Source organism: Triplophysa rosa, linkage group LG7 (genome assembly GCF_024868665.1).
Source record: "Triplophysa rosa linkage group LG7, Trosa_1v2, whole genome shotgun sequence".
Taxonomy (NCBI): Eukaryota; Metazoa; Chordata; class Actinopteri; order Cypriniformes; family Nemacheilidae; genus Triplophysa; species Triplophysa rosa.
In genome coordinates, this window is record NC_079896.1 from 20,085,245 (window position 1) to 20,110,427 (window position 25,183).

General features: G+C 39.2%; 4 protein-coding genes across 5 annotated transcripts; 2 read left to right on the plus strand and 2 right to left on the minus strand.

The window, feature by feature from the left end:
• Positions 1 to 1,420: 1,420 nt before the first annotated feature.
• zgc:161969 (uncharacterized protein LOC569044 homolog) lies at positions 1,421 to 4,905 on the minus strand. The gene is made up of 2 exons (XM_057338655.1): positions 4,519 to 4,905; positions 1,421 to 3,859 (listed from the first exon to the last, which is right to left on the minus strand). Exons 1-2 carry the CDS (start codon positions 4,690 to 4,692, stop codon positions 2,159 to 2,161), a joined length of 1,875 nt encoding a protein of 624 aa, XP_057194638.1. The 5' UTR covers positions 4,693 to 4,905; the 3' UTR covers positions 1,421 to 2,158.
• Positions 4,906 to 5,442: 537 nt separating this feature from the next.
• On the plus strand, positions 5,443 to 11,943 carry slc19a2 (solute carrier family 19 member 2). 2 transcript variants are annotated; one of them, XM_057338657.1, is made up of 6 exons: positions 5,445 to 5,670; positions 6,148 to 6,714; positions 6,877 to 7,114; positions 9,897 to 10,089; positions 10,178 to 10,319; positions 10,411 to 11,943. In XM_057338657.1, the coding sequence occupies exons 1-6, from the start codon at positions 5,542 to 5,544 to the stop codon at positions 10,588 to 10,590; spliced, it is 1,449 nt and encodes a 482-aa protein (XP_057194640.1). In that variant the 5' UTR covers positions 5,445 to 5,541; the 3' UTR covers positions 10,591 to 11,943. The 2 variants fall into 2 exon arrangements, with proteins under 2 accessions (XP_057194641.1, XP_057194640.1); XM_057338658.1 differs by lacking the exon at positions 10,411 to 11,943 and having other exon boundaries at positions 5,443 to 5,670; positions 10,164 to 10,313.
• A 2,308-nt stretch (positions 11,944 to 14,251) lies between these two features.
• On the minus strand, positions 14,252 to 21,351 carry ccdc80l1 (coiled-coil domain containing 80 like 1). Its single transcript, XM_057338361.1, has 7 exons — positions 19,280 to 21,351; positions 18,663 to 18,819; positions 18,459 to 18,595; positions 18,155 to 18,306; positions 17,966 to 18,069; positions 15,326 to 15,409; positions 14,252 to 14,903 (listed from the first exon to the last, which is right to left on the minus strand). Exons 1-7 carry the CDS (start codon positions 20,861 to 20,863, stop codon positions 14,605 to 14,607), a joined length of 2,517 nt encoding a protein of 838 aa, XP_057194344.1. The 5' UTR covers positions 20,864 to 21,351; the 3' UTR covers positions 14,252 to 14,604.
• Positions 21,352 to 21,912: 561 nt separating this feature from the next.
• faimb (Fas apoptotic inhibitory molecule b) lies at positions 21,913 to 24,153 on the plus strand. Its single transcript, XM_057338677.1, has 4 exons — positions 21,913 to 22,159; positions 22,473 to 22,701; positions 23,013 to 23,062; positions 23,209 to 24,153. The coding sequence occupies exons 1-4, from the start codon at positions 22,046 to 22,048 to the stop codon at positions 23,356 to 23,358; spliced, it is 543 nt and encodes a 180-aa protein (XP_057194660.1). The 5' UTR covers positions 21,913 to 22,045; the 3' UTR covers positions 23,359 to 24,153.
• Positions 24,154 to 25,183: the final 1,030 nt, after the last annotated feature.

The following is a 25,183-nucleotide window of genomic DNA, read 5'->3' on the forward strand; positions in this document are numbered from 1 at the left end:
AGTGAACGGACGAAAAACAAGGCATGTGTACAGTATCAGTGTACTGGATTGGTTTCATTCCTCTTAAAGCGACAGCAGCATATTCCTGCTGTCTGTTAAAAGTCAAGGAAATCACTCACTGCTTGTGACTCAATAGCTTCTGTAACTTCAATTATGATTCATCTTTATTTAATTTGTACATATGCAATATTATGTTTTGATTACTTTAATCCATTTCTACCTTAAAAGGTATATATACAATATCTTATTTTATTTTCTGCTTTGCTCTGTTGTTTTATTTGTGCTGTTACTTGTAATTGTAATTGTTCTTATTTTTATTTGTCAGTAGTCCCTTTTCCCTGAACATAGTACAAACCGAACCGAAACCGTGACCCCAAAACCGCGACACAAACCAAACCGTGAGTAATTTGAACCGTTACACCCCTATTCCCACATCATGGCCACTCTGCAGAGGTAAGGGATGTTTTTACACTTATCACTACAGAAAACCCCAGGTGGTGCACAGCATGTTGTATTTCTAGCTCTACTTTTTACATTTGCTATTTAAAGTATTGCAATATATCGCAAATGTGTATTGTATCGAAATGCATATCACGATACAATATAGTGCTATGTATCGTATCGGGAGGCACTTGCCAATACACAGCCCTAGCGAATACGTGTCTTTGGTGTGTTATAAGTTGCTCATGAATGTATTAGACACGTAAAATTGCAAAGTGTCGGAACAAAAATGCATTCTATCTAAAAGCGAATGCTCACCCATACCTGCCTGAAACGCCTCGTGTAACCACACCCCCACAAATCTACATCAAATCGTGGTATGATTTGACAAAGACCGCCCAAATGTTTATGCAAGTAAGGTGGGTGTACCTGTCAGTACAATTGCTATGGTAAGAGTGGTAAAAATATGGTAAGAGGCGTTACATTTCCGTCACACGCTTGCAGTATTCGACCAATCACTACACACTGGTTAACTGGCCAATCATAGCACACCTCGCTTTTCAGAGCGTTGAGCATTGTAAAAAATCCACGCGTTTCAGAGAGGCGGGGCAAAGAGGAGATACAAACAAGCACGGTATGTGGAAAATACAGCGTTTTTAACCTTAAATCCTGTATACACATTGCATTACATCTAAAACAAACGATAATATCTGTTTTAGCCATGTCATATGACCCCTTTAAGTTACCAGATTCTGTATTTGATTAGGCAAGAATAGTTAAAGCTAGAATTGAAAGGGTAGAAGTAATACACCACTGAAAAAAAGTGTCTGACATAGACTCTCTGACAGGGCCTGGTTCCTCCCTTTTAGGCACTTTGAACAGTTTCTTAAAAGATTTCAATAAGGCAAGCTAGCCAATAAACAAGTCAATGTCAAAACAGTTCAAACATTCTTTTATTTTCTAAACAAACAAAAGGTTCAACTGTTGATAGAAAAACATAGTTTACAAAACTAGCCTATATTAAATTGAACAAGCACATCATTAGTCAACATTCCAACCATTTCAGGGCAAAATCTTATTAATTTTAATAATTTTCTTGTAGTTGTGGGTTTAATTTCCCAATTTTCTAATAAGTGTGACACACTTTTCAAAGCAAGATCACACTTTACCCCCAAAGATCTGGACAATGCATCTTATTTTACTTGCTATGAAGAAAATCTGACGTGCAAAAAAATCTCTTTATCAAAGCCAGCCATTTAAGATAATTTTTCATTATTGATTAAATGAGAGACTGACAATCTTAACCACTGACCCACTTTTACCTTATGTCACCTAAAAGGTAGCTAACTGATTCATGTGATGTCACAAAGAACATAATGCACCTAAGGGTCAGTTCACCCAAAAATTCTTGAATCATTTCCTCACCCTCATATCATTCCAAACCTGTATAACTTTCTTCTGCAGAATACAAAAAAAATATTTTGAATAACGTTGGTGCCCCAACAACATGGAGCCCTATTGACTTTTATATGGTTACACACACAACACATTTCTCAAATAGCTTTGTGTCCCACAGAAGAGTCATACACAGGTTTTCAATAACATAAGGGTGAATAAATGACAAATTTTCATTTTTGGCTGAACTATCCCTTTAAATAAAAAAACTAAACACTAAATGCCAAGTGTAATAACCACTAGTAATGTTACAGTCTATGTACTACTCGAAAGCCATTGTGCATACTTTGCTGTTGTAACGTAAAAGGAGCAGACGCTCAAACTGTTCATCTGTGAGAGCACTTCTTTTACGGGTTAAAATATTCCCCCCACTGCTGAATAACCGTTCTACCGGGACACTCGAGGGCAACGTTGTATTGAACTTGATAAACAGTTTTTTCACGCCTGGAAATTCATTCAGGCACTGCAGATCTTTGTTTGTGCCCTCAAGGTAAATTCGTACCTCTTCGGCAGCTCCCCTTTTTCCATCTCTGTTACCAGAACTTCCAGGTCCATACGAAAAGAATTCATCCTCGTGAACGGAGACTCCATTTGTGTCGGCTTCTTCATTCCCTTGGTCTAACTGTGACACCTCGGCGACCAACCGTTCACGCAGAGATTCTCTTTCACCTTCTGGTAACCACCACAGTCTAAACTGTGGCATGGTGGTTGTGGCTAACTTGGCGTCAGTACTGTTAAACACCTGCTTGAAGCGAGAGTCAATTGCCTCAACGGTGCCGTCGATGACCTCGGAGAAAAACTGAGTGTTTGCTGCCTTCTCCTGGAGCTTCCTTTTCAGGGTCAGCAACGTCGGTATCACAATGCCAAGGAAACACTTTTGTTCTCCCTGCAAGAGATCGAGCGCAAAAGCCACTGGTTTGAAGACATCTGCATACTCTCTGAGATATGCCGTTTCCTCAGGAACAAAATTTGGGACGTCCAAGATGTCAATTAGTTGTGTGAGCTGTTCATCAGTCAGCGACATGATCTTCTGGACAAAGTTATATTCTGAGCCCCATTGGGTCAGGCAAGGATCTGTGAATTTTATATTTGCAATGGTTTCCACCATGTCAGCCACCATCTGTGAGCTATGAGCTTTCTGCCATATCAACGCACACTTTGCGGTTGAGCTAACGTGCACTCTCTGTACCGGTTCTTTTGAGATGGCGTCCGCTAGATCCTTCGAGGCGATCAGGTTGAGCGTTTGAGCAGCACATTGTTGGTGGGGTGGTAGGAAATAACTCAGAAAGAAGTCTCCACCCACATCCCCCTCACTAAGCATTTTTCCCAAATCCTCAAACTGAATTTCTTCGACTTCACGCTCATCCTCAGGTAAGAACTCTCTGAAGGCTTTGACGAAATTGCTTCCGTTATCGGTGACAGTAGAGCAGATTTTGCTCTCGATGTTATAGGAAGAATGGATTTCTTGGATTTTTGCTATGACCGTTTCACAAGTGTGTCCACCATACATACGTGTACAGGCGAGAGCGACTGACTTTCTTTCGAAATTGTCCTCGAGCCAGTGACAAGTAATTCCGAAATAACTTCGGTCTTGAACGGACCATATATCAGCAGTTGTGCACAGTGACTGCACTCTGTCGAGTTTCGCTCGCAGCTCCTCTTTCATTTTATCAAATGTTGCGTCGAGCCTGGAAACAAAAGTCTTGCGATTCATGACCGTTTTGCCTCTGCTTAACACTTCGATCAAACGCTGGAACCCGGGTTGCTCTAGAATTGAAATGGGTTGAACGTCCTCCACGATGAAGTTGAAGATCAGGGCATTCAGTTTTGACTGGGATGTGTACAGAGTGTGATCCATCTTAGGTTGTTTCGTGTCGGATGGTCCAAATTCGGGAACCTGATGTCCTGAATTGCTTGGTTCATCTTTGCATAGTTTCTTCTTAAACTGCAAAGAATGCTTTCTCTGGAGGAAATAAAAAAGACAAAAAAATGAAAACTTACAGAATGCGTTAACATGAGAAATCATACATTTCATGTGCAGGCCTGCTATTTTGTCAGTCACTAAGCGCTTTATAAGATTTCGGTAAAATTCTTTAATGAATGACAATGGTTGCATGAATGAGAATGTAAGCTTTTTTCAGACAATTACCTTCCAGGTCTGTAATGTAAAATCAATTATTTCGTTCGAAATAAATCTCATCTCTTGTATTTCACAATCACCTGCGATAATCATCTTTTGACACGCGCCAGTGTTTTTTATGTCGGGTAGGAATACGCATGAACTTAATTTAATGGTCAGAAAAACATATATATTTTTTTGTTTTGTTTATTAACAAGTATGTTTGCTGTAAAGCCACTTCCATTGTTAACTTTTATTATCTATATAGTCGCCAAAACACTAAATGGCTAACGTTACACAAATTAAACTTTCTCCCAGCCAACATGCACCTCGATCCGCGTGGTGCCCTGGAAGATGCCGCTTAAACAACACGCACGCATGCTTGTGTATTTTTTGTAACGTTTACGTTTTGATATATGGACATGTTGGACATTAATGACATTCAATATGAAATTATGGTAATTAGATTTGTAATTTTATGCTAACAAAGTACAAACATGTACCTCCAAGTGCTTCTTTAGATTAGATGTGGTGTCCTTTGCAGTGGATAACAGTTTAATTGTTGGGAGACAGAGGTTACACTGAACAGTGATGTTTCTACCCCTCGACTCTCTGAAAGTGAAATTATTTTTGTGCAGCCAGTGGTCAAATGATGTACGAGACCTCTCCATCCTCATCGAAGAGCTGCCGTACACGGCTCTTTTCAAGTTTACGGGCACAGTCGGCAGATTACGTTGCTGGATTAACGTGGAATAGCGTGATTCGTAAAATAAAACCTACTGTCCCGTAATTGCAAAGTCTTGGTTTTTGTAATCGGATTACGTAATCCCGATATCATGCAAGTCGTTACTACTCAACAATCGTGCATTCCCTTTGACGCAAACGGCACGAACGCGCTTCCGGTGCTCTTGTTCTTGCGCGGTTGGAGTTTACGAGTAAATTTGGTGCGCCATCTGTTGAACTGGAGCTGAAGTCCCTTTAAGGAAAGTCATCGTTCTCTGTGGCCATATTCGCAACTCCTCCGGGTAGCTTTTCAGTCATTTTATAGCATTATATCCTAGTAAAATGAACATACAGTATAGTTCATAATAAAAGTAATGTGTAGCGTAAAACATGGGAGAATTAGCAGACATACTGTCGATTTACTAAATGGTAAATTCCTCACAAAAGCAGTTTGGCTCCTCTGGTCTGCTTCCCTGCGTACTTCTTTTTATGTTAACATTGTAGACTTAATAAATATAAAGCTTGTTCGACTTAATGCGGCGCCGCAAGATCCGACACGCAGATGACATCAAAGTACCGCGAGAGCCATTCGATTATCGGATCTTGCGGCGCCGCATCAAGTCGAACAAGCCTATAGTCTTTGGCTAGAGCGCTGGAGCAAATGGGTGTGGCAACGAAGAGCGATCTTATTGGTGAGTTAGTCTGTCGTCATTTTCCCGCGCCTCTTGTTTCTGGTAGTTCTAAAAGTTCGAGTAACATGCTTGTGTATCATTAGACAAGGTCAGCACGCACAGGCGATTGTTATGTCTCAGCCATGGCGCTGTCCTACCGTTTTGCTTTGTATTTACGGGTTTTTCTGCAGTCACAGACCTCTGGAACCATTTTTAATTCCATTTTTGATGGGACCTGACAAAAACCTAACAGAGACCGAGGTAAGTCCCTTTAGGGTGATGCAAGTGTACAGTGTAGTGATGCAAGTCAGGTGACCGCATGATCAGTTTGATCGTCGATTCCTAAATTGTTACATTGAAATTATCCTTTAAAAATAGTAAGGGTAACTAAAGGAAAGGAATTTAAAATGTTGAAAGTAAACTTTCCCACCAACTTGGGGAATTCTGCCAGATGTCTAATCTCTACATTCCTGAGTTTATTACAAAAGCCAAATCACAGGATTTTTATTAAGTGGGATTTAATGTGAGTGTTTGTGATGATGGTTGCGTAAAGAGCGTGACGCAAGCAACGCTAAAATCATGGGTTCTCATGGTGACAGCAAATGAAAACCAAAGTGTATAGCTTGACGGCATTAAATCACTTTGAATAAAGGCACGTAATGTCCTACAATATATTTAGAAAACTGTTAATCGAAGCTTACATAATGATGTATTTGATCTTTCTGTATCTTATCACAGGTTGTGAATGAAATTTACCCATTCTGGACATATTCCTACCTCATCCTATTGTTTCCTGTTTTCCTGGCCACGGACTACCTGCGTTACAAACCCGTACTCATTCTCCAGGCAGCCAGCTTCATAGTGACTTACTCTATGCTCGTGAAGGCCCAGGGTGTGCCTGCAATGCAGTTGTTGGAGTTCTTTTTTGGTTTAGCGACTGCCACTGAAGTAGCCTACTACTCGTACATCTACAGTGTTGTGGATCCATCTCATTATCAGACTGTGACCGGTCTTTGTCGCAGTGTCACGCTGTTGGGCTCGGCCATAGGCTCATTAACTGGACAGATTCTGGTGTCTGTGGCCCATGTGCGTCTCTTTTACCTGAGTGTCATCACACTGGCATCTTCCTGCATAGCTTTTGTCGCGCCTTTGTTTTTGCCGTTGCCCAGCAAGAGTCTGTTCTTTCACCAGAGAGAGGGCAGCGCTCAGGACGAAGCATCTCTTGAACCCATGAACGGCAGTCAGTTGCATGGCACGTTTGTGGATTCAGAGGCCGAAATGCAACCTGGGGCACATGAAAGAACGGTGGGCGAACGGAGATTTCATTTTTTGTTACTGCCTGGTAACACAGACATATGTTACCAGATATGTTGCCGTTATTTTCGGATATTATTGGTGATAATATTTTATAATTATATGTTTACTACATTATAACTACGTCTTTGATTTATTTTGCGTAATTCTTAGGCTATGATGGACGGAAAAAGCAGTAGTGGATTACTGGAAGTTTTGAAAATGCTCTGGACAGACTTCCTGCAGTGTTACTCCTCCTCCACACTTCTGACCTGGTCGGTATGGTGGGCTTTGTCTACGTGCGGTTACTTGCAGGTGATTAACTATGCTCAGGCACTGTGGGAGAAAATCTTGTCATCCAGTGATCATCAGATCTACAACGGCTTCGTGGAGACCATTTCTACATTGCTTGGTAATGACATATTGTCTCTTTATAATACATTCTAAAACATATCAAATTCTTACAGTTGTGGGTTTGCATTATGCTTTTTCTCTTGTCAGCATTTGTATTCAAGTAATCATTTTATACAGAGGTAGTTATGATACTGTAATTGGGAAAAAATAACCAGTAATCTATTGTGCACAGGCTGTAACTGTATTCACAATATGGCACCTCATTTCTGTTATGAAATACAAAACACAGCATAAAAAATCATCATAAACATTGTTTTTAATTTTATTAAAGTGTTTAATGTATATGGTTATGTGCTGTTTTTAATGTGCTTTAAGACAAACCATGTGCAAACGTATAATTTTAAACCATTGCAGAGAATTTTCTCCTTTAAACTGCAGTTTACCAAAGACAGTTTAAAAAATATGGTTTGAAACTGCCTCTGTTTATGACATCATAAACCTGTAACCAATCACATCAACTCATTTGACATTTCATTGTGACTGAGTGGAGGCGGATCTAATTAGCATATTCATGTATCTGCGTATACTTAATTAAGTTGAGGTGTAGCGTTACATTCAAGCTATTTTAAGGCAGGAAATTTTGTTTTCACAGGGATTTTGATGGTCAAAGATTAGTTTTAAGGGATAAAAATATTGACCACAGGGGGGCTTTAGGGCATAATCCGGGTGCATACTTTGAGTGCCATCCTTCTAATGGTCGACAAAATGTGAGTAACAAAATGTTGTAATACCACATAAATAACAATCATTTACTAAAACTAATATACATGTGATGTTAATAATAGATCAGTTAAAGGGATCGTTCCCTCATAAAAGAAGATATCACAAAAGAAGATATTTCTAAGAACATTGGCGAGTATTAAATTGAATCCATTGACTTTCATTGCATGGACACAAAACCAGTCAGACATTTCTTGAAATATCTTCTTTTGCGTTCCACAGAGGAATAATTATTTGTTTTTGGGTGAACTATCGTTTTAAGAGCTCATAACTGTGATTTATTGCTATTAAAAAATCAACATTAAAGTCCCAGTGAAATTAAAAATGACAATTCTTATTTTTTCATGAAATATTGCAGCGTTTATAGTAAATAGCTTATCAGTGTGGGTCATTTTTCTTTTTAAAATTCATGTACCCTCTTAATCTTCAGTTAAAATCTGAAAATGCACTTCCTCACTCAGCGCCCTGAAATGACTATCCATCTCAAATGACTTAAACTAGATGGCTTGGCCGGAGCATCCCTTAACTCCTCCCCTTCAACTGTCAGTCTGCTGCCAGATTAATTTCAAAATGCAACGGCTGTTTTTACACATCCAATCAATTCGCAGGGAAAAACGCAAGCCACTCCCACTAAATTTCTCCTTTGAAATTCCTTTTCACTCGTAAATGTGTCAGAATACGGAAGTAAAAATGATCGCAACTTCCGGTTCACGGGGACTTAAAGACCCAGTGAAATAAAAAAGTAAATCGCATTTAGAAGATATAACCGTTCAAAACTGACAGTCTGGCATGTGCGTTCAAACAAATCTAGAAATTCCTTGACATCGCTCTACACTTCAGCCTCTCGTCAAAGTTCTTGTCGAATCAAATCCGCTTTAGAATCCGAAGAGTCCCGCCCCCTTCACTAGCAGAGCTGCGGAAGTGGTGCCTCATATCAGCCACTTGTTTGCACATTTAGTATGTCCTACAGTACATGGTGAATGAAACATAATGCACTAGATGGAAGATAGTGGATGATCCAGACAGTCTAAACATTTACATTAAAGTCTTAATTTCGCGTTAGTGTCATTCGAGCGGTTGCACGTGAGTGCCCTGTTGAAAAAAACAGCATATGCTGGTTTGGTATGTTTTGATGCTGGTTTGTGCTGGTCCTTAGCTGGTTTAAGCTGGTCAAACCAGCATCAAAAACCCAGCATATGCTATTTTTTTCAACAGGGTGTGCTCCGGTTAAAGAGACACGATAGCACAGAGCTGATCATATGCGCCGACCATACGCGCAAATCCGCTGAGAAAACAAAACGTATCTAACCTGTTTCAAGTCTACATAGAATATTGAATGTTAAGGCCCTATGGAAGAGATCAGACATCACAGCCTTGATGAGTAAAGGAGAAGACAAACGCCAGTGTCACTCATCAACGTAAATAACAAGCTTCAAAGGACACATCACTGGTTTTACTGATCTGCCTATTATTTTCAATAGACTTACGCCACTGTCACTGTGGCTTATCACGCTGTTAAATGCAGCTTTGCCCTTGCTGAGGCTGACTGTGCTGTAAACGAAACGCTATTGGTTATTTTATAAGGGGAAGGGCCCACTCGATATGTCTCTCGCTCTCTGCATTTTTTAGTTGATATTCCGTCAACATATCAAATAAAGGCTAAAATACACTACAAGACTTTTGCTCAGATTTTGCCCAGATTTTCAGTCTTGACTTGTTGCAGAAAGTCTGTGCCAGTCTGCAGATTTGATCACTTGTGTTTCTATCTGATTCTGAAACTTTCAAAACGTCTGCAAGTATATGATGTCTAGTTTAAAAAAATCTGTTCAGATTTTAAAAGTCTTGTTGTGTATTCCAGCCATAATGCTGCACGTTCCAAGGCATTGCAGTGGGCCTTTAAGGACTAAAAAAATGTGTTTTGTACTGTTCACTTGAACAGGTCCACTACCTTAGTATCAGCCAATTCACATTGAATTGGCTTGACCGCATTTAAATTCATTATTTTAGAATTGACAGGCTTTGCTAATAATCCGATTTTTTTGTTGATTCTGATTTTTTAGGTGCCTTTGCAGCATTTGTGGTTAGCTTTATAAAGGTGTCGTGGGCAATGTGGGGAGAACTGGCTCTCTTTATTTTCTCTGTGGTCATCGCAGTGTCTGTGTATCTCATGGTCACCATCAGAAATATCTGGGTGTGCTACACCTCCTACTTGCTGTTCAGAGCTACCTATATGCTGCTCATCACCATAGCAACGTAAGTCAAACTGTCAGTCTTATATATCCACCCTATTTAATTCTGAAATAATTTCAAAGTTTACTTCTGTAAAGCCTTTGTGTTGTAGGTATCAGATTGCTGCTAATCTAAGCATGAAACGTTACGCTTTGGTGTTCGGAGTGAACACTTTCATTGCCCTGTTTCTGCAAACGCTGCTTACTGTGATTGTGGTAGATTCTGCTGGTTTGGGACTGGATATTTTCCCGCAGGTAAAGTACACAATGAACACTGCTGAGCGTATCATCTCATATGTGGATTGCTTATAAAAGCTGCTAATGTGTTGTTTGCTGCTTTCCACAGTTTTTGATCTATGCTTGTTACTTCACTGGAGTGGCTGTGGTTTTCTTCATCGCCTGGTTGTATAAACTAGTCAAAAGGAGAAGATCTGGAGAACAGGCTGACAGTGGACAGAATTCATCTGCCTCGAAAGATGACAACACCTCACTCACGAAACATATCAGACATGTTTCAGAGGCCTGAATCATCTCAGCATTCAAATCAGCATTCCAGTGTTTTCTGCACTAGATTATGAAGTAAAAATGTGTGTGATTGTATTCAGTAGTTAAGTTGCGTCGCCGTCAATGCATCAAAACTATTTAAAAAGTGTTTCAACAGGTCAAAAATATTAGCATTTCCAAATCAGTAACACTTGATGTATCCGGCTTTATATTTTTAGCAGTGTTGATGTGAATGATTCTCATATTTGACTGCACAAATACAGGATACACTGTAAGTGACAATTTATGGGTCAACTATTGAACCTAGTTAATTTATTGCACAAATGAACAAATTGCTCTTATTTAAATCTCACCATTACAATGCCTTATTTCATTGCTGAAACTTGAAACTAAGCACCTTTTGCCAAAAAATAATCGTTTGTTTGTATGGCAGAAGGAAACAAAAAAGGCAATCCTCAATGTTCAGCTATTAAAATCCAGAGTGTGTGAATGCGAGAGGCTCAACTTCAGTATATGCCAAACAAAATAGTATGTTAGCCGGTTTTTTTTTTTCATTTCCTGTTGGATTTGACGTTTTCCAGCTCTGGAAAATTTCGTAGTCCAGTGGACAACACCTGATCTAACAGATAATGCATGGGCATCAAACTTAAATATACAAAATGTAGGCGATTTAAAAACAATGGCCGAATGGGTAACTTTGTAGTAAAAGTTGTAGCCTGAAGTACCATGTCACTTAGTAGGGTCCAGTTTGGGACCAAATTTTTGTTTGTAATTATTTCTATAGGCCACTTTACAAGATGTAAATACTGGTGTAGAAACACTTCCTGTTGTAGTTTTCATTTGTTATATATATTTTTTTATCTTGCATGTATAATAAATTCTTTAAAATATTTGTTTAACGTTTGGATTTCGTTATTAGTGTTCTGTTGGTTGTATTCAATTGTTTGTTTAGTGTTAAAAAAACTAAAACAGGAAGTTCTTCTGGACCAGAGTTGTTTATGTCTTCCTAAGTGGTCTATATTCCTAATTTTTGAACAAGGAATATTTAAAGAAAAATACTTCCAAATCCAAACAATGTTATTTCTTGTGTTTCATAATTTGAAGACATGTCATGTATGAATTTGTAATGGAATCACACCTTAATGGGATTGTGCACAAATTAAGGGTTGGGTAATATGTTTCTGGTTTAAGAACAAAGAATTCAAGGTCATGGTATTATGACCTTATTATATTTTACAAATAAATGTGTCAGTTTAAGGTTAAGACCTTTGACATTAGCAGGCCCAAATCCCCATTGTATGGGGCATATACAGAAATCATACTTTCATATTATGTTAAATAACACATGCATTAAAAAACATTGTATACCGAAAAATGCTTTAAATGGGTCATATGGCGCGAATACGTGTTTTTCTGTGTCTTTGCCCATGCATGTATTAGACACGTAGAATTGCAAAAATTAAAGTGTGGAACAAAAGATGCATTCTATCTAAAAGCGAATGCTCACCCAGACCTGCCTGAAACGCCTCGTGTAACCACATCCTGGCGAATCTACGTCACTTTGTAACATGATTTGACTAAGACCGCCCAAATCTAAACGCAAGTAAGGTGGGCGTAGGCCTACTTGTAAATATCATTGTATCGTCACCGCCGCAGCCATGTCGCGGAGACGCTGTGTGTTTTGTTGTGAAAAGAAAGACTACTAAACGAACTAAAAACGAATGGTTACATTTTATTTACAACACTGTTTCAGAAAAGTACAATCCGAATGTTCAAGTTTGTGCAGCGCATTTCACCGACGATTGCTTCACGAACCTGGGAGAGATCAAGACCGGCTATGCACGAAAGCTTTGGTTAAAAAGTGGGGCCATTCCAACCATTAAAACTTCGCAAGGACAGTCTGGCGCTTCAGATTCGCAGCCTGTAAGTATATTTTCATTGTAAAGACTTTGTTACGGACTAACGAGAGTTGAGTTTGTCGTGTGTTTGTGATCTGCAAATGCAGACACGCGCGCAACGTGAAAAAAGACAACATAAGTCCTAATAATCCGTAATAATGTTCCAACTAGAGGCAACAAATGCCGTGTTTATAATGGAGTTTATTGTCTTTGTTGAGTCGAGACGTGGCGTAACACTGGTTGATCAAGAAGTGCCAAAGTGCTTGCGTTATTTATTATGTTACCATTACCTGCTATAATGCGAGCTTGTTTCTATCTCACAAACTCTGTATGATGTATATGGTTGTTTGTTTATAGTCTTTATAACGTCGTTATAAAGGGTAAAACAGTTAGCTATAGTTTTTAACTATTTAACATAATATTTTGTTTTATAAAACCTTACCGATCTTTTACATCCTGCTCAAATCGCGCTTGCAAAGTTGATGTATCGGCTTGATCATCTTCATTTTCCGGATCAGATTCGGGCTTGAATTGATATAAGGAAGTACCGATGACATTTTATCACCTGTCAGTGCAATTGTAACCTGATGTTCCGAATATGGTAAGATGCGTTACATTTCCGTCACACGCTTGCAGTATTCGACCAATCACTACGCTCTGGTTAACTGGCCAATCATAGCACACCTCGCTCTTCAGAGCCATGAGTTTTGTAAAAAATCCACGCGTTTCAGAGAGGTGGGGCAAAGAGGACAAACATGCACGGTATGTGGAAAATACAGCACTTTTTAAACTTAAATCCTGTATACACATTGCATTACATCTAAAACAAACGATAATGTTCATTTTAGCCGTGTCATTTGACCCCTTTAAATGCTTAGATTAGGCCACACCAGGTTTATGGAATGTGTGACATATGTCTAGAATGTTTTTCTAGGAACGATAACTTTTATAATAATGATCTACTCAGAATTATTTACAATAGTAAAAGGTTGTATTATAAGAGATTATTGTCCCAGCAGCATTATAACAAAGATGGCCTTTCATTGTGTTTATCTTTGGCAATATTTAAGTGCTGTTGGAACTCAAAAAGACCCAAGCAGGTGATTGTGAAGATTTTGTGTATGTGTGAGGACAATTTATGAGTATTTATGTGGTTTTTTTTTTAGATGTGGTGTGTTTTAAGATGCTGGACATGAACGGAACTGAAATAATACCTTCTGTGGCACTGTACTATTTCTTCATGCACTGTAACATTTTTTAGGACACTTGATCGCCGTTTTTATTAAAATAAAACATGAGAAAATGGACTCTGTGTATTTCATCTGGTAGAAAAATGTTTATCATCTTGTTCCGTAACTGCAAATACAGTTAGGGCCATACATTCACATTCATCTTGAAGAATCTGCAAAATGGGAAAATAAGTGGTTTTGTGTCTATACGATGGAAGTCAATGTTGTTTGTTTGCCAATGTTCTTAATTCTTTTGTATTTTGGAGTACAATTTATACAGGATTTAAATGACAAGAAGATTAGCAAATGATAAAAGAATTTTCATTTGGTTGAACTATCCATTTAATTGCAACATTATCAATGTAAATGTACATTGTACATCTGCATTTGTATTAACCAATATCAACAGATATCTAAAAAATATATTTGTTACCTTTTTGCCTTATGCTGCATACACAATCTAACATTTTTACAATGCTTCCAGGTATTACAGATGTGTGGAATGCATATGTACTTGACTTGATTCTTTTTATTGCATGACTTTAGTATGTCAGGCAGGTGGCAGTACAGGTTAACCAGTTTGTACATCTACAAAAATGAATAGTAAATTTGTGCTTCCTTGAAACTATTCTTTATTATCATACCAAAACATTTCTTTATGATCATATAACAACCAATAAATGTTTAACAAAAAAAATTCCATAGCAACATGCAACTACATTCAAGTAACTTAATTAATGTCAATGTCAGCCATTCAAAATAATCCACTTTATAATAATCAGAACAAATGTAAATACCAACTATAACAAAATAGTAGAAGTGAGAGGTGTTCACAGGACAGTTGAGTAAAATAAACAAAGTTTGTTCTGCAAAGATTGCATAGTCTCAAATACACGCTTCCCGTTTTTCTTAATAACCGTATTCCCGATGATAGCCCTCATGGTAACCATCATGGTGACCATAGTCATTGTCAGGGCAAGACATGCCGAGAGACAGCTGGATGGCCATCTCCTGCCTGCGAAGCTGCATGGAGTCAATCAGATCGTAAATGATTGACATAGACCACACAGGGGAGGGGTACCAGGATTTCACGTTGCCATCTTTCCCAACAAGTAGCATGGAGAAATAGTCTTGACTGATCTGGAGGTAATTTCTGATGTCCTGCACCAGGCTGGCCGACAGCTCCTCGTGGTCCACTGATGCACTTCCTACAAAAACAACCACATGTTATGCATTTCCTCAAGTGTTGCTGAATAATAACACATCACTTTGTTCTGTTTAATCTTTATGAATAACCCCTAAATTTGGCCGAACGCAATGCTGGCTTAACCATTTGAGTTTGTTTGGTTATCTGGCCAAGATGGAAGGAGTGTCTGAAACTTTCATGGAGTGTTTGGAAACAATCATTAGTTTTGCAATTCTGCTGCTGTTTGCACAGAATGAGCATACTTCGCCTTAACGTTTTCCAGCTCTCATTAGACTACAAATAACACTCTCTATAGACCACAGAACAAGCAGAGACTTATAGGACACATTCTTTCATTTAAAGCAGTATTACTGTAAGCACTAATGTTTTTGTACTTAAAAATATGTGTCAAACTGTTGGTCAATCAACAGCTCTAAATCTTACCATTTATAGGGTAGAGCTCCAGGACTCCACTTATGTCATCCAGGGTTCTTCCAACAAGCTTAAGTACAGATATATGACGCAGCCCTGTGATTTAAAAAACAGTGGTTTATTTACAGTTGTTTTAAGAGATTCTTTCCATGAAACATGCATGTGATTTGCATTCAAGGTTGCCTTTTTTATGAGAACATCAATCAAGCTGTCGTGCCTCAGATAGGAAGTGGTCTCTGCTGGATCGCTATACAAGACCCAAACCGCTACAAGTCCTCCTGGACCCTAAAGAATGCGTATAAGGTTTTTCAAGAATGCTCCCACCTCCAAAATAGCCAACAAAATAATAGAACCATGTCATTCCATTCTTATACAGTAAGTGCCATTCATCAGAGGCATTTATGATTTAGCTCTTTTAAATGAAAAGAAGCAATAACATGATGATTTCTATATGCAGAATCTTCTGAGATCTGGCCTGACTAACATAAAAGCATGGTTGGTGTGAATATGTTGTAGTTGAGGAGAAAAGGGAGGAGAGAAGCTTGTGTGGGAAGACTTTGGTACAGGATGTAAATAACTGTAAAATTATGGGATTGTTAGAAGGTCAGCCATCCGGAAAGCATGCAATGCCTGAATCCTTCTGTAATGGTCCTTCTGGAGGGCAGCTAGGAGTAATAAATGTCATAATTTCAACTGAAAAATAATGTTAAAATGCTAAACTTTAGTTCAACTTCAATTAAGCTCCTATGCTATGCTAAGGACTTCATTCGGACAACTTTAAAGGCGATTTTTTTGCACCCTCAGATTCCAAATTTTCAAATAGTTGTCTCTTGGCCAAATATCGTCCTATCCTAACAAACCACACATCAATGAAACGTTCATTTATTCAGTTTTCAGATTATGTAAAATCTCAATTTCGAAAAATTGACCCTTAAAACTGGTTTTGTTGTCCAGGGTCACATATCATCACAGGGTCACACGGGAACTTTTCAGTGTAAAGTTTATGGTGTCTTGTTTTTTTACATAAAAATGTGTACATGAAACATGAAATATTTCACTAAATATTTTGCATGATTTTACAGTAAATTTAAATATTGTCTCGTTAAGTCTATTACAGTTTGTTACTTCACTGTAAAAAGAATCCACCAATTTCAGCTGCCTTAAAATTGAGCTTTATTAGCTTTATGAGTCAAATAAACTTAGGCCTAATTGTTTTGAACTTACTGTAAACAAGATTCTTGTAACAAGATTTTTTAAGTCAGTTCAGTATAATTTAAGTTTAATTGACTCATAAAGCTAATTTGATTTAACTTCAACATTTGATGAAGCTTTTTAACTTAAGTTTCTAAGTTGTTTTTTTACAGTGTACTTTTTTGTGGTCCGGGGTTACATATTTCATTTAAATATTTATGTCTTCCTATATTAATTATGCAAATTAGTTATGTTTTATGTTACATTTGATGTGGTTTAATGTTTATACCACTATTTTGCTGTCTAAAATTTTTTTCCTTCCAGCCGGGTCCCAGACTTGTCCCGCCGACGCACAAGTCGGCGGTCCCCCCCAGGACTTCCCCCACAGAATCCCCCAGGACTCCGTGCCCTCGAGCGCAGCCGGGGATTAAGACTGTTCCCCCCATGAACTCTTTTGTTCCCCCACCCCCCTCCCATGTTTGTTGTTGTTGTTGTCCCACCTAAGTCCCTTTGTTATTCTTGCTTGTCTGCCTCTGATTTTGTTTTCCATGTTTTGTCTGTTTTTGTCACTGTCTCAGTCGGTCTTGTCTCGTCCGTCTACCCCTTGGTGAGCACCTGGAGGTGCTCATTAAAGGGGGGGCTTCTGTCATGGCTCTGCTTCATTTAGTCATGTTTTTCTTGGTCCTGTAGCAGAGCCATGACAAGGCATTTGGTTATGTGTGGAGAGAAACATATTATTGTCCTTTTGACAATAATATACGTTCTCTCCAGTGTCTCGTCATTGGCCTCTCCTCTCGTTTCTTGTATTGCTTTCCTCTCGTGTCTTATGTTCCATACCTGCCCTCGCTCGTTATCCCTCGGTTGTCTTTCCTATATATACCCTCATGTTTCTTTGTCCTGTGCTCGTGGATTGTACTGTGTTTGTGAACCCTGTACCTTGTGCCGTGTTTCATGCGTTTTGTCTACCTGTTCCCCGAGTTCTTGCCCTGTCCGTAAGTTTGGTTTATTATTTAGCCTTAGTTTCTGTTTTGCCCCATAGTGGGAAGTTTTTCTTTGTCTTTTTTGAAAAGCTTTTTGGTTATTGTGTTTGTCCCCCATCGAGGGTTTTTGTTTTCATTATTAAAGTCTTGTTTTGTTAACCCCTTCACGCCTGCCTGCAATTGGGTTCTTCTCCACGCCAGTTCTTGAAAAGGGTGTTGCCTTGACCACATTCCAAATTTGTTTAAAAACATGAAATAGCGGAGAACAAAAATGATTTATATCCTGAAGTGGAAAAAAAACTGTGAGAACAACAGTGATTTCTGTATATACTGTATACATTTTGTTTTTAAAACAGTTTTAACATTGATCAGTTTCAGGTGTCACATTGAGTTTACTTTATCGGTAAAAACAATGGGCATGTTTATTTCACTGAGGTATTTGTTTCTAGTTAACATTCCAGATTTACTCTGATGGCCTTACCCAAGTTGCAGGCTTGGCTGTTAATGGTGTAGAGTTGTTGTTGAAAGGCCCATTCTTCATCACTAGGGGAGGATATTATAAACAGTCTCCGCCTCCAACGGAATCTTAAAACACACGGAAATGCATGCAGATGAGCATATTCATTTTGCTAATCCAATTCGTATTATATAGTTAAACCAAATCACAAACCTAGACAGGAAGCTCTCTAAAGTTCTTGATTTATCTTCTGTATTGCACATAACACCGAAATTCCTCTGCTGTTCAATTTCCTTAATACGAGTTGACAACGTGTCAATGTAGTCAAACACTGCTTTCATGACAATCGGGACTTCATATCGTTGCTGTGGAAACAGGGAATGCATGATCATTTAATCCGATAAAATCTTACACCAAAAACATCACTGATGAACACCAATAGCGTTGATTCTCTATAAATAAATTACAATCATGCATATACATACATCATGCAATACTCAGTTGCATTAAAATTTACCTTAACTTTCATGTCAAAATCTGTCAGCGCCATGTTAAAATCATTCTGAGTCATCCGGAACTTCTTCCGAAACTCTGTGATGAGCTCCTGGTTGATAGGGTCACTGTCTGGCTGGCCACGCAAGGGCTTATCCTGTTCTGTTACAGAAGACCTCAATGAGAACAGTTTGATATGCGACAAACAAAGGCCGCTAACAGTACTGACCTGTCTGGTAGTGATCGATCTTCATGGTGCTGTTCTTGAGAGGCCCAAAGACGGTGATGACGGATATTTTGCGTAGGGCCATATTACACACCTGCTCCAGGTTTTCGTCTCTCTGCTCACTGTACATATGATTCTGTTCATCTGGAGCAGTGATTACCTGCAGATAAAGCCTTTGTAAGTAAAAAAATCCCCAAGTTTTAAAGCATTGTCTCGACTGAGCCATAAAGGAACATAGTTCGGAAAAGTGAAAACAACGATACTTGTACTGTAAATAAACAAAATATATGTATTTCTATTAAAGGGATAGTTCATCTAAAAATGAAAATTCTGTCATCATTTACTCATCCTCATGTCATTCCAACCCTGTATGAATTTCTTTTTCTGCAGAACGCAAAATAAATATTTTGAAGAACGTGGGTAACCAAACAACATTGGCCCCCATTGACTTGCATTGTATGGACACAAAACCACTGAGACATTTCTCAAAATATCTTCTTTAGTTTTCCACAGAAGAAAGAGTTACATACAGGTTTTGAATGACATATGGGTGAAAAAAGGATTTTAACTGTAATATTTCTATAGAAACGCTTATTTTTCACAATACATGCAATACGTACTATGAGGCGCCGTCTCTTCTCAAAGTAACCCAGAAAGGTTTCGAGTGATTTCTTGGGATCGGCTGGCTTCCCCAAAACAGCCCTCTCTTCATTAACTTTCGTTTCATTTCCAGCCTTTTTACTCTGAAGACCGACATTCTTCTCTTTTGCAACTTTCGGCCCCCTTTTCCCTGCAGGCATCTTTTTCGGTGGCTTTTCAGATTTACCGATCTTCTTTTTCCTGTCAGCATCATCAGCTTTCGTTTTTCCCTTTTGTGCGGTCTTGAGATCTTTCTCTGGTTTGGTAGCAGCGGGTCTGTGTGTGTCATGTTCTCGTTCGTGCTGACTAAGCTTCTCGCGCCATCCTTTTTTAACCACGGCCTGTTTGTTCTCGGGCCTCTGTTTGTTTGCTTGGGTTGGTGAGGCGGTAAATGTGTTTTCTGTGTGTTGTGTGTAGAAGTCTGAGGTAGTAGAGGGATGAGTTGTTGTGCTCTGCTGGTTTTGTGGTAAGCGCTGGTGGGTTGGATCCTTTTGCCTCACTGTGGTTGGTACATTTGTGGTCATAGCAGTGGGTGGTGAAGGAAAGGCGGTTGTAGCGGATGTTGCAGTAGTTGGAGGTTTTGTGGTTGTAGTTTTCAAGGTAGTCGTGCTTGCGCGTTTTGTTGTTGTAGTTATTGTAGTGGTCGGCATTTGTGCATGTGCTACCTCGGTGGGTTGAGAGGCTGGTCTCACCTTATTTTGCAAACCACCTGTATTTGAGCAAGAAGACTGTACCACCTGCCCCTCAACTCCGGCAGCCTTGCACTTCTGCACAAATCCCTTTCGTCTTGCCTTTTCCAATCTACGCACAGGCGCCTGGTCTATCACTTCATAGATCGCCTCAAGCTGCACAGGGTATGGGTATCTTTCTTCAACCTGCAGTGTCTTTCTTAGTAGCACCATCTCAAACTTACCTTCCTCCAGTTTTAGAAAGGCCATGAGCCGGAGCACCTGGGATGGATCCAGCGACTCCTCCACCACTGATCCCTGATTGCTAACACGTATCACCTTGCCTCCTCGTTCCCCCTTTTTGTGAAACATTACAATCTGCTGCATGTGTCTCTCGGCCATCTCACAGTACACCTCAGGCTTCAGCAGGGTCATCATTAACCTGTAATAGCCATCGGAGTCGTTGGGGGCTGATATGACCAGCACACGGTTTTTCCCAGCAAAACCAGCCAGGATGTTCATAGAGCCGGTGCCATTGGAGACATCCGACGGCACAGATTGAAGCGTCTGTCGAGCTGAAATAGGCTCTCGAGCAAGAGTGCTGTCAGTTAAACCCAGTGTCTTTTTGGGCATTGGTCTATTTCCTTTTAGGACCCTCCGTGCTGGGGTCCGAGAGGAGCCTGTGTTCTGTCCATTCTGAGGCTTCTCGAGTATATGTGTGTTTCCTGAGCTGGAAAAATGTGATAATTTTGCATTAGGTTGTAGAATGTTTGTGTGTTTTTTGACAAAGCTGTTTGATTGCAATTGTGCATTTACTTCCTCAGTTCCTGACTTCAAATCTGATGCATGTGTCCAGGACAGAGCCAACAAAATGATATGTACCTGAAGATGTTTCATTTTAATAACACAGCCGAACTAAAATCACTAGAAATATGACATGGGATAGAGGAGTACGTTATCTGGTAATGTGATCCAATAGCAGTAACTCAGACTACGGAGATAACGTGAATATTATGAATAGCAAACATGCATAGTGAAAAAAAGGCAAATAACGTGGATATCATGAAAAGAATTATGTCATTCCGAATCGTTTTCGCAAAAAAAGTACAACGTCATAATCCAAAGTGTATAACGTTAGGTTTGTCAAATGAATTAGGGAGATCCGCTATTCCGTATTCATTGCTCCATTATAATATTCTGCTCCTTCCAGTAGGTACCCTCCAACAAGACACGCAAAACTCCACCAACACCAGCTGTTATTTTGACGTATTCTTTAAACGCCAGTGTGGAAAGAAGCTTTCGGACCTCAACACGAGTCAAAGGATATTCGTGACCAGTAGCCTAGCTCTTCTTGCCCTCTGAGCTCCACGAATTTGGAAGAAAGTTATATGAACAAGCGATTCACACAGCCATACGTGACCACGCCCACCCCGTCTGTGATATGCTAATATTGTGCAATGCACGTTCTACATGAACACACGTGTTCTGCGTGGCCGTGAAAGGACCCTAATGTGATTTTAAGTGTAAAATAGGTTACATTACAGCGCTTAAAAACATTTTGCTTAGCCGCGCTTAGATTCTGCTTACTGATTACGTAATAAAGCAATGAAATGTATTAAACGTAATTAGAAATTAATTGTATTTGTAACATTTGTAACCTTTCCTTTTTTAGAATAACTGATAGAGAGAGAGAGAGACTGCCATCTGTTGGTAGAAATAGCATCAATAAAGTCTAAAGAAGCTTTTGTAAATCCTTTCTGTGTTTTTCAGACCACGTTTTTTTCCAAGCGTGCTACAGTTACAAAAACACTAGACACATAATATGGTGGCGAACTACACACGTAGGCTATCACACAGTTTCACACAGAAACGCACACACACATAACTCTCGATAATTTAAGCCTCTTACACTAATGCACTAGCTGCTGAGTGAGCACAGGGTAGCAACCTACTCAATACTTTCAAGCAATTTAATCAGCAATTACACATGAGGATTGCTATTATCACCAGGGCAATGCATTAACATTAAATAGCATTAAAAACAGTAAAGAGACAGGGAAGTGTGGAGGATAAGTCAAAATGTCAGGAGACATTGTGGGAGTGTGGGAGGTGTCGCTGAGTGATGGGCTTTACCGAATTGAGTTCGAACATGGAACAACAACAGGGAAACGTGTTATTTACATAAATGGAAAGGTGAGAAATGAATAAATGATGGTATGTATGTTTATGAATATAATATGAACATAATGTTTTGTGGTTTGTATTACAAGGAATCTTACCTGTTTAAATCTATGCATAATGTTCCCACAAATATAGCCGTAATTGTCTTCATGAGGAAAACATTTTAACAAACATACTAATTAATGTTATTATTGATATAAAAAATATCAGAATAAACAGAAAATATTGCTATCTCAGTATAAAAAATATATATAGAAAAACAAACATGTCTGTGTTGTCAGCATTGTTCATATTAATAAGAAAATCATAAAACAACTTTTTTAAGGAGGCCCTGAGAAGGGATTGGAAGTTCAAACTGGTGGGCAGAGAAACATTTCCTGTTGGGAGCGCAGATACAAAAGCAACCATAAACATTGAGGCAATAAATGGGTTTGCCTATGAGTACACGCTGGAGATCAATGGAAAAAATCTTCAAACATTTTTGGACAATCGTTCAAAAATTTCCAAAACGTGGGTGCTCAAGCTGGATGGTAATGATTGCAGGATAGTTCTGGGTAAGAAGCCTGATATAAATTCCTTCAATTTCTTTGAAAGGCTTATTCTTCAGTATAATCTACATCCAGCCACACTGTGAACATCTTGGCAGCAATGAATGTCTGCAGTTTTAACAGAACAGAACAAAATGACAGAATCCTTAGCTAATTTGCTGATGTTTGATTTGGATTTGATTCTCATACAAACAACAGACATTTGCAGAATTTCACCAGTATTTGGCCAGATTTCCTTCTATCTCTAAAGTAAGCGTAATTCAATGCATTAATTAAAGACAACCATTAGCTAAATCAATTATTTTCTGTTTACCCAGAAAAAGACACTATGGATGTGTGGTGCAATGGACAGAAAATGGATACTATGGTAAATATAATACTACAGTAAAAGTCAGAGACAAGGCAGCTAATGGAGTAGTTGTGTGGCTATCGTGGAAAATCAAAATCATCTTTTCATAAGACAGCATTCTAATGATTTGTGCTTGATTGGGTCTTTATATTGCTTTTGTACAGGGCGAATTTACAGATGATGGAACTGAGACGCACTTTGCAGTGGGGAACCGTGAATGCTGCATAAAAGCCACGACCAGTGGAAGTAAACGAAGCAAAATAGTTCATTCCCTTCTGGTTGATGGAATCAGGATAGAGGAGGCCATTGAGTAAAATAGAGTCTAATAGAATTCAGCTGTGCAAGACGTTTAGCAACATTATACTTTATCAGAATTAGATACAGATACCAGAAACTACTCTCTTTTAATAAATCCAGTGTGTTGGAAGTCTGGACAGGGACACTTTATTTGCTACAATACTACACGTTAAAATATGTTTAGAAACATCCAATCCCATTCATTTACATAAATAATACATTTGGTGAAAAAAAGTGTAGTCAGATTTCAGGGTGTGTTGCCACTGTAACAAACTGTGAATGGTTTCGTAAATCACAGCCTGTCTTCTATTATCAAGTTTATAAGCCCATGCCAATTCAACACTAAAACCTGCATATATTTAACCTTTATTGGATGTGTGGGTTAGTTCACGCCTGTGTTATCATAAGGGCTGTGAGTTTGTGTGTGTGTGTCACTGAACTGAGACCAGCAAATAATTTCTATGGTGTACATGGTCTCACTATATCATAGTTTAACCACAATACTTGTGTAGTTAAGCTATGATAGCAATGTAAATGGTAGTTGATCTGCCAAAAACATGCTTAGCCTACTACTTTTTAACTGCCATGGCAAATCCCCCTTTTATCCAACAATTTTTAAAGGTCTTTTCCACATTTTCTACCAAATGCAATATTCTACAGATTGGCATAACTAGAAACAAGTAGGCTATATTGTTTTTAAAAATAACAAACATTATGTAATATTTTGTTTGTTTGTTTTGTTGTAATGCTGTCACAGGACATTCTTGTAAGATCTGTTCTCATAAACTAGAATAAATGCGCCCAATAGCGCCCCCGTGCTTGTGACCTGTATCGATGCATTTTTTAACACAACAGACTGCGCAGAATTAGCGCAGCCATGAGCAGGACGATTGCACTAAAGCGAGCCGACGTTTCTCCAGTAGGAAACGTCCATAGGAAGGAGCAGGCGCAATGATGTTTGAGAGGATACAGACGGGACGGACCTCAGTGCGGGAGGAAAGGGAATGCACCCATCTTTGCGGATAAAACAAGCGACATCTCCGAAAACCTCTCCGGCGATAATATCTCGTTGAGGTTAAGGCACACATTGGGTTTTGTGGTTTTGCATCTCGACCATTGAAAGTTCTTCTGCAGCTGTTGTAATGTCAGCATGAGCTGAACAACAGGAGAGAGCGAGTTGACTTGCCCTTAAACACGGCAGACATACCCCTAAACACGGCAGACATACCCCGACCAGCTCGACAGCGCGGACTGTAGTTACTCGCTGCCTTTCAGAGTTTTATTTCCAATTCTTGATCTTCATTTCACCCCTTCCTCCGCCGCCGCGGAGACTGGGCAGTGTGTATGAAACACAGCCGGACGCTACCATGTGGACTTTTCTCGCCTTGGATTGTAGTCCTTAGCTGGCCTTCTCAAATCTATTATAGCTAGTAACGACGATGCGTGGTGATTTGGGGGATTTCTGTCTCGAGTTTACGGGAATATGGGGTATGTGACTGTTTTCTGGGATTTTGGATCTGGACAGCGGCAGATCTTCTTTCAGCGTCTGGACTTCATCTGCTTTAATACACAAACATAATCCAATATTACAGGCACTGATTCTTAAACCTCTGCTTGTTTGCGGCTCTGGTTTACTGCAAGCCGGCTAAATAGTTAACGTTTTCATTATTTAGCTGTGCTGCCATCTGTGGTTGCATATTTGGATATATCCATTCTGCGGTTTAGCAACATACGTTTTTTTGCTTCATTCGGACCTCATGTGGACATCCAATCTTACTCCTGTGTTTGCAGCATATCACTATCCCTAAATTATCTGCAAACGCCCATTAGATAATTCCATAT

Excerpts from the sequence above, each read along its gene's own strand:
- slc19a2 (XM_057338657.1), top strand. The coding sequence starts at position 5,542 with ATGTCTCAGCCATGGCGCTGTCCTACCGTTTTGCTTTGTATTTACGGG. Across the intron at positions 6,715-6,876 it reads CTGGGGCACATGAAAGAACG|GCTATGATGGACGGAAAAAG; the intron begins GTGGGCGAACGG and ends CGTAATTCTTAG. Across the intron at positions 7,115-9,896 it reads GACCATTTCTACATTGCTTG|GTGCCTTTGCAGCATTTGTG; the intron begins GTAATGACATAT and ends CTGATTTTTTAG.
- faimb (XM_057338677.1), top strand. The coding sequence starts at position 22,046 with ATGTCAGGAGACATTGTGGGAGTGTGGGAGGTGTCGCTGAGTGATGGG. Across the intron at positions 22,160-22,472 it reads TTATTTACATAAATGGAAAG|GAGGCCCTGAGAAGGGATTG; the intron begins GTGAGAAATGAA and ends AACTTTTTTAAG. Across the intron at positions 23,063-23,208 it reads GACAGAAAATGGATACTATG|GGCGAATTTACAGATGATGG; the intron begins GTAAATATAATA and ends GCTTTTGTACAG.
- zgc:161969 (XM_057338655.1), bottom strand. The coding sequence starts at position 4,692 with ATGAGGATGGAGAGGTCTCGTACATCATTTGACCACTGGCTGCACAAA. Across the intron at positions 3,860-4,518 it reads ATCTAAAGAAGCACTTGGAG|AGAAAGCATTCTTTGCAGTT; the intron begins GTACATGTTTGT and ends TATTTCCTCCAG.
- ccdc80l1 (XM_057338361.1), bottom strand. The coding sequence starts at position 20,863 with ATGAAACATCTTCAGGTACATATCATTTTGTTGGCTCTGTCCTGGACA. Across the intron at positions 15,410-17,965 it reads CAGCCAAGCCTGCAACTTGG|GGCTGCGTCATATATCTGTA; the intron begins GTAAGGCCATCA and ends TTTAAATCACAG. Across the intron at positions 14,904-15,325 it reads GGAGCTCTACCCTATAAATG|GAAGTGCATCAGTGGACCAC; the intron begins GTAAGATTTAGA and ends TTGTTTTTGTAG.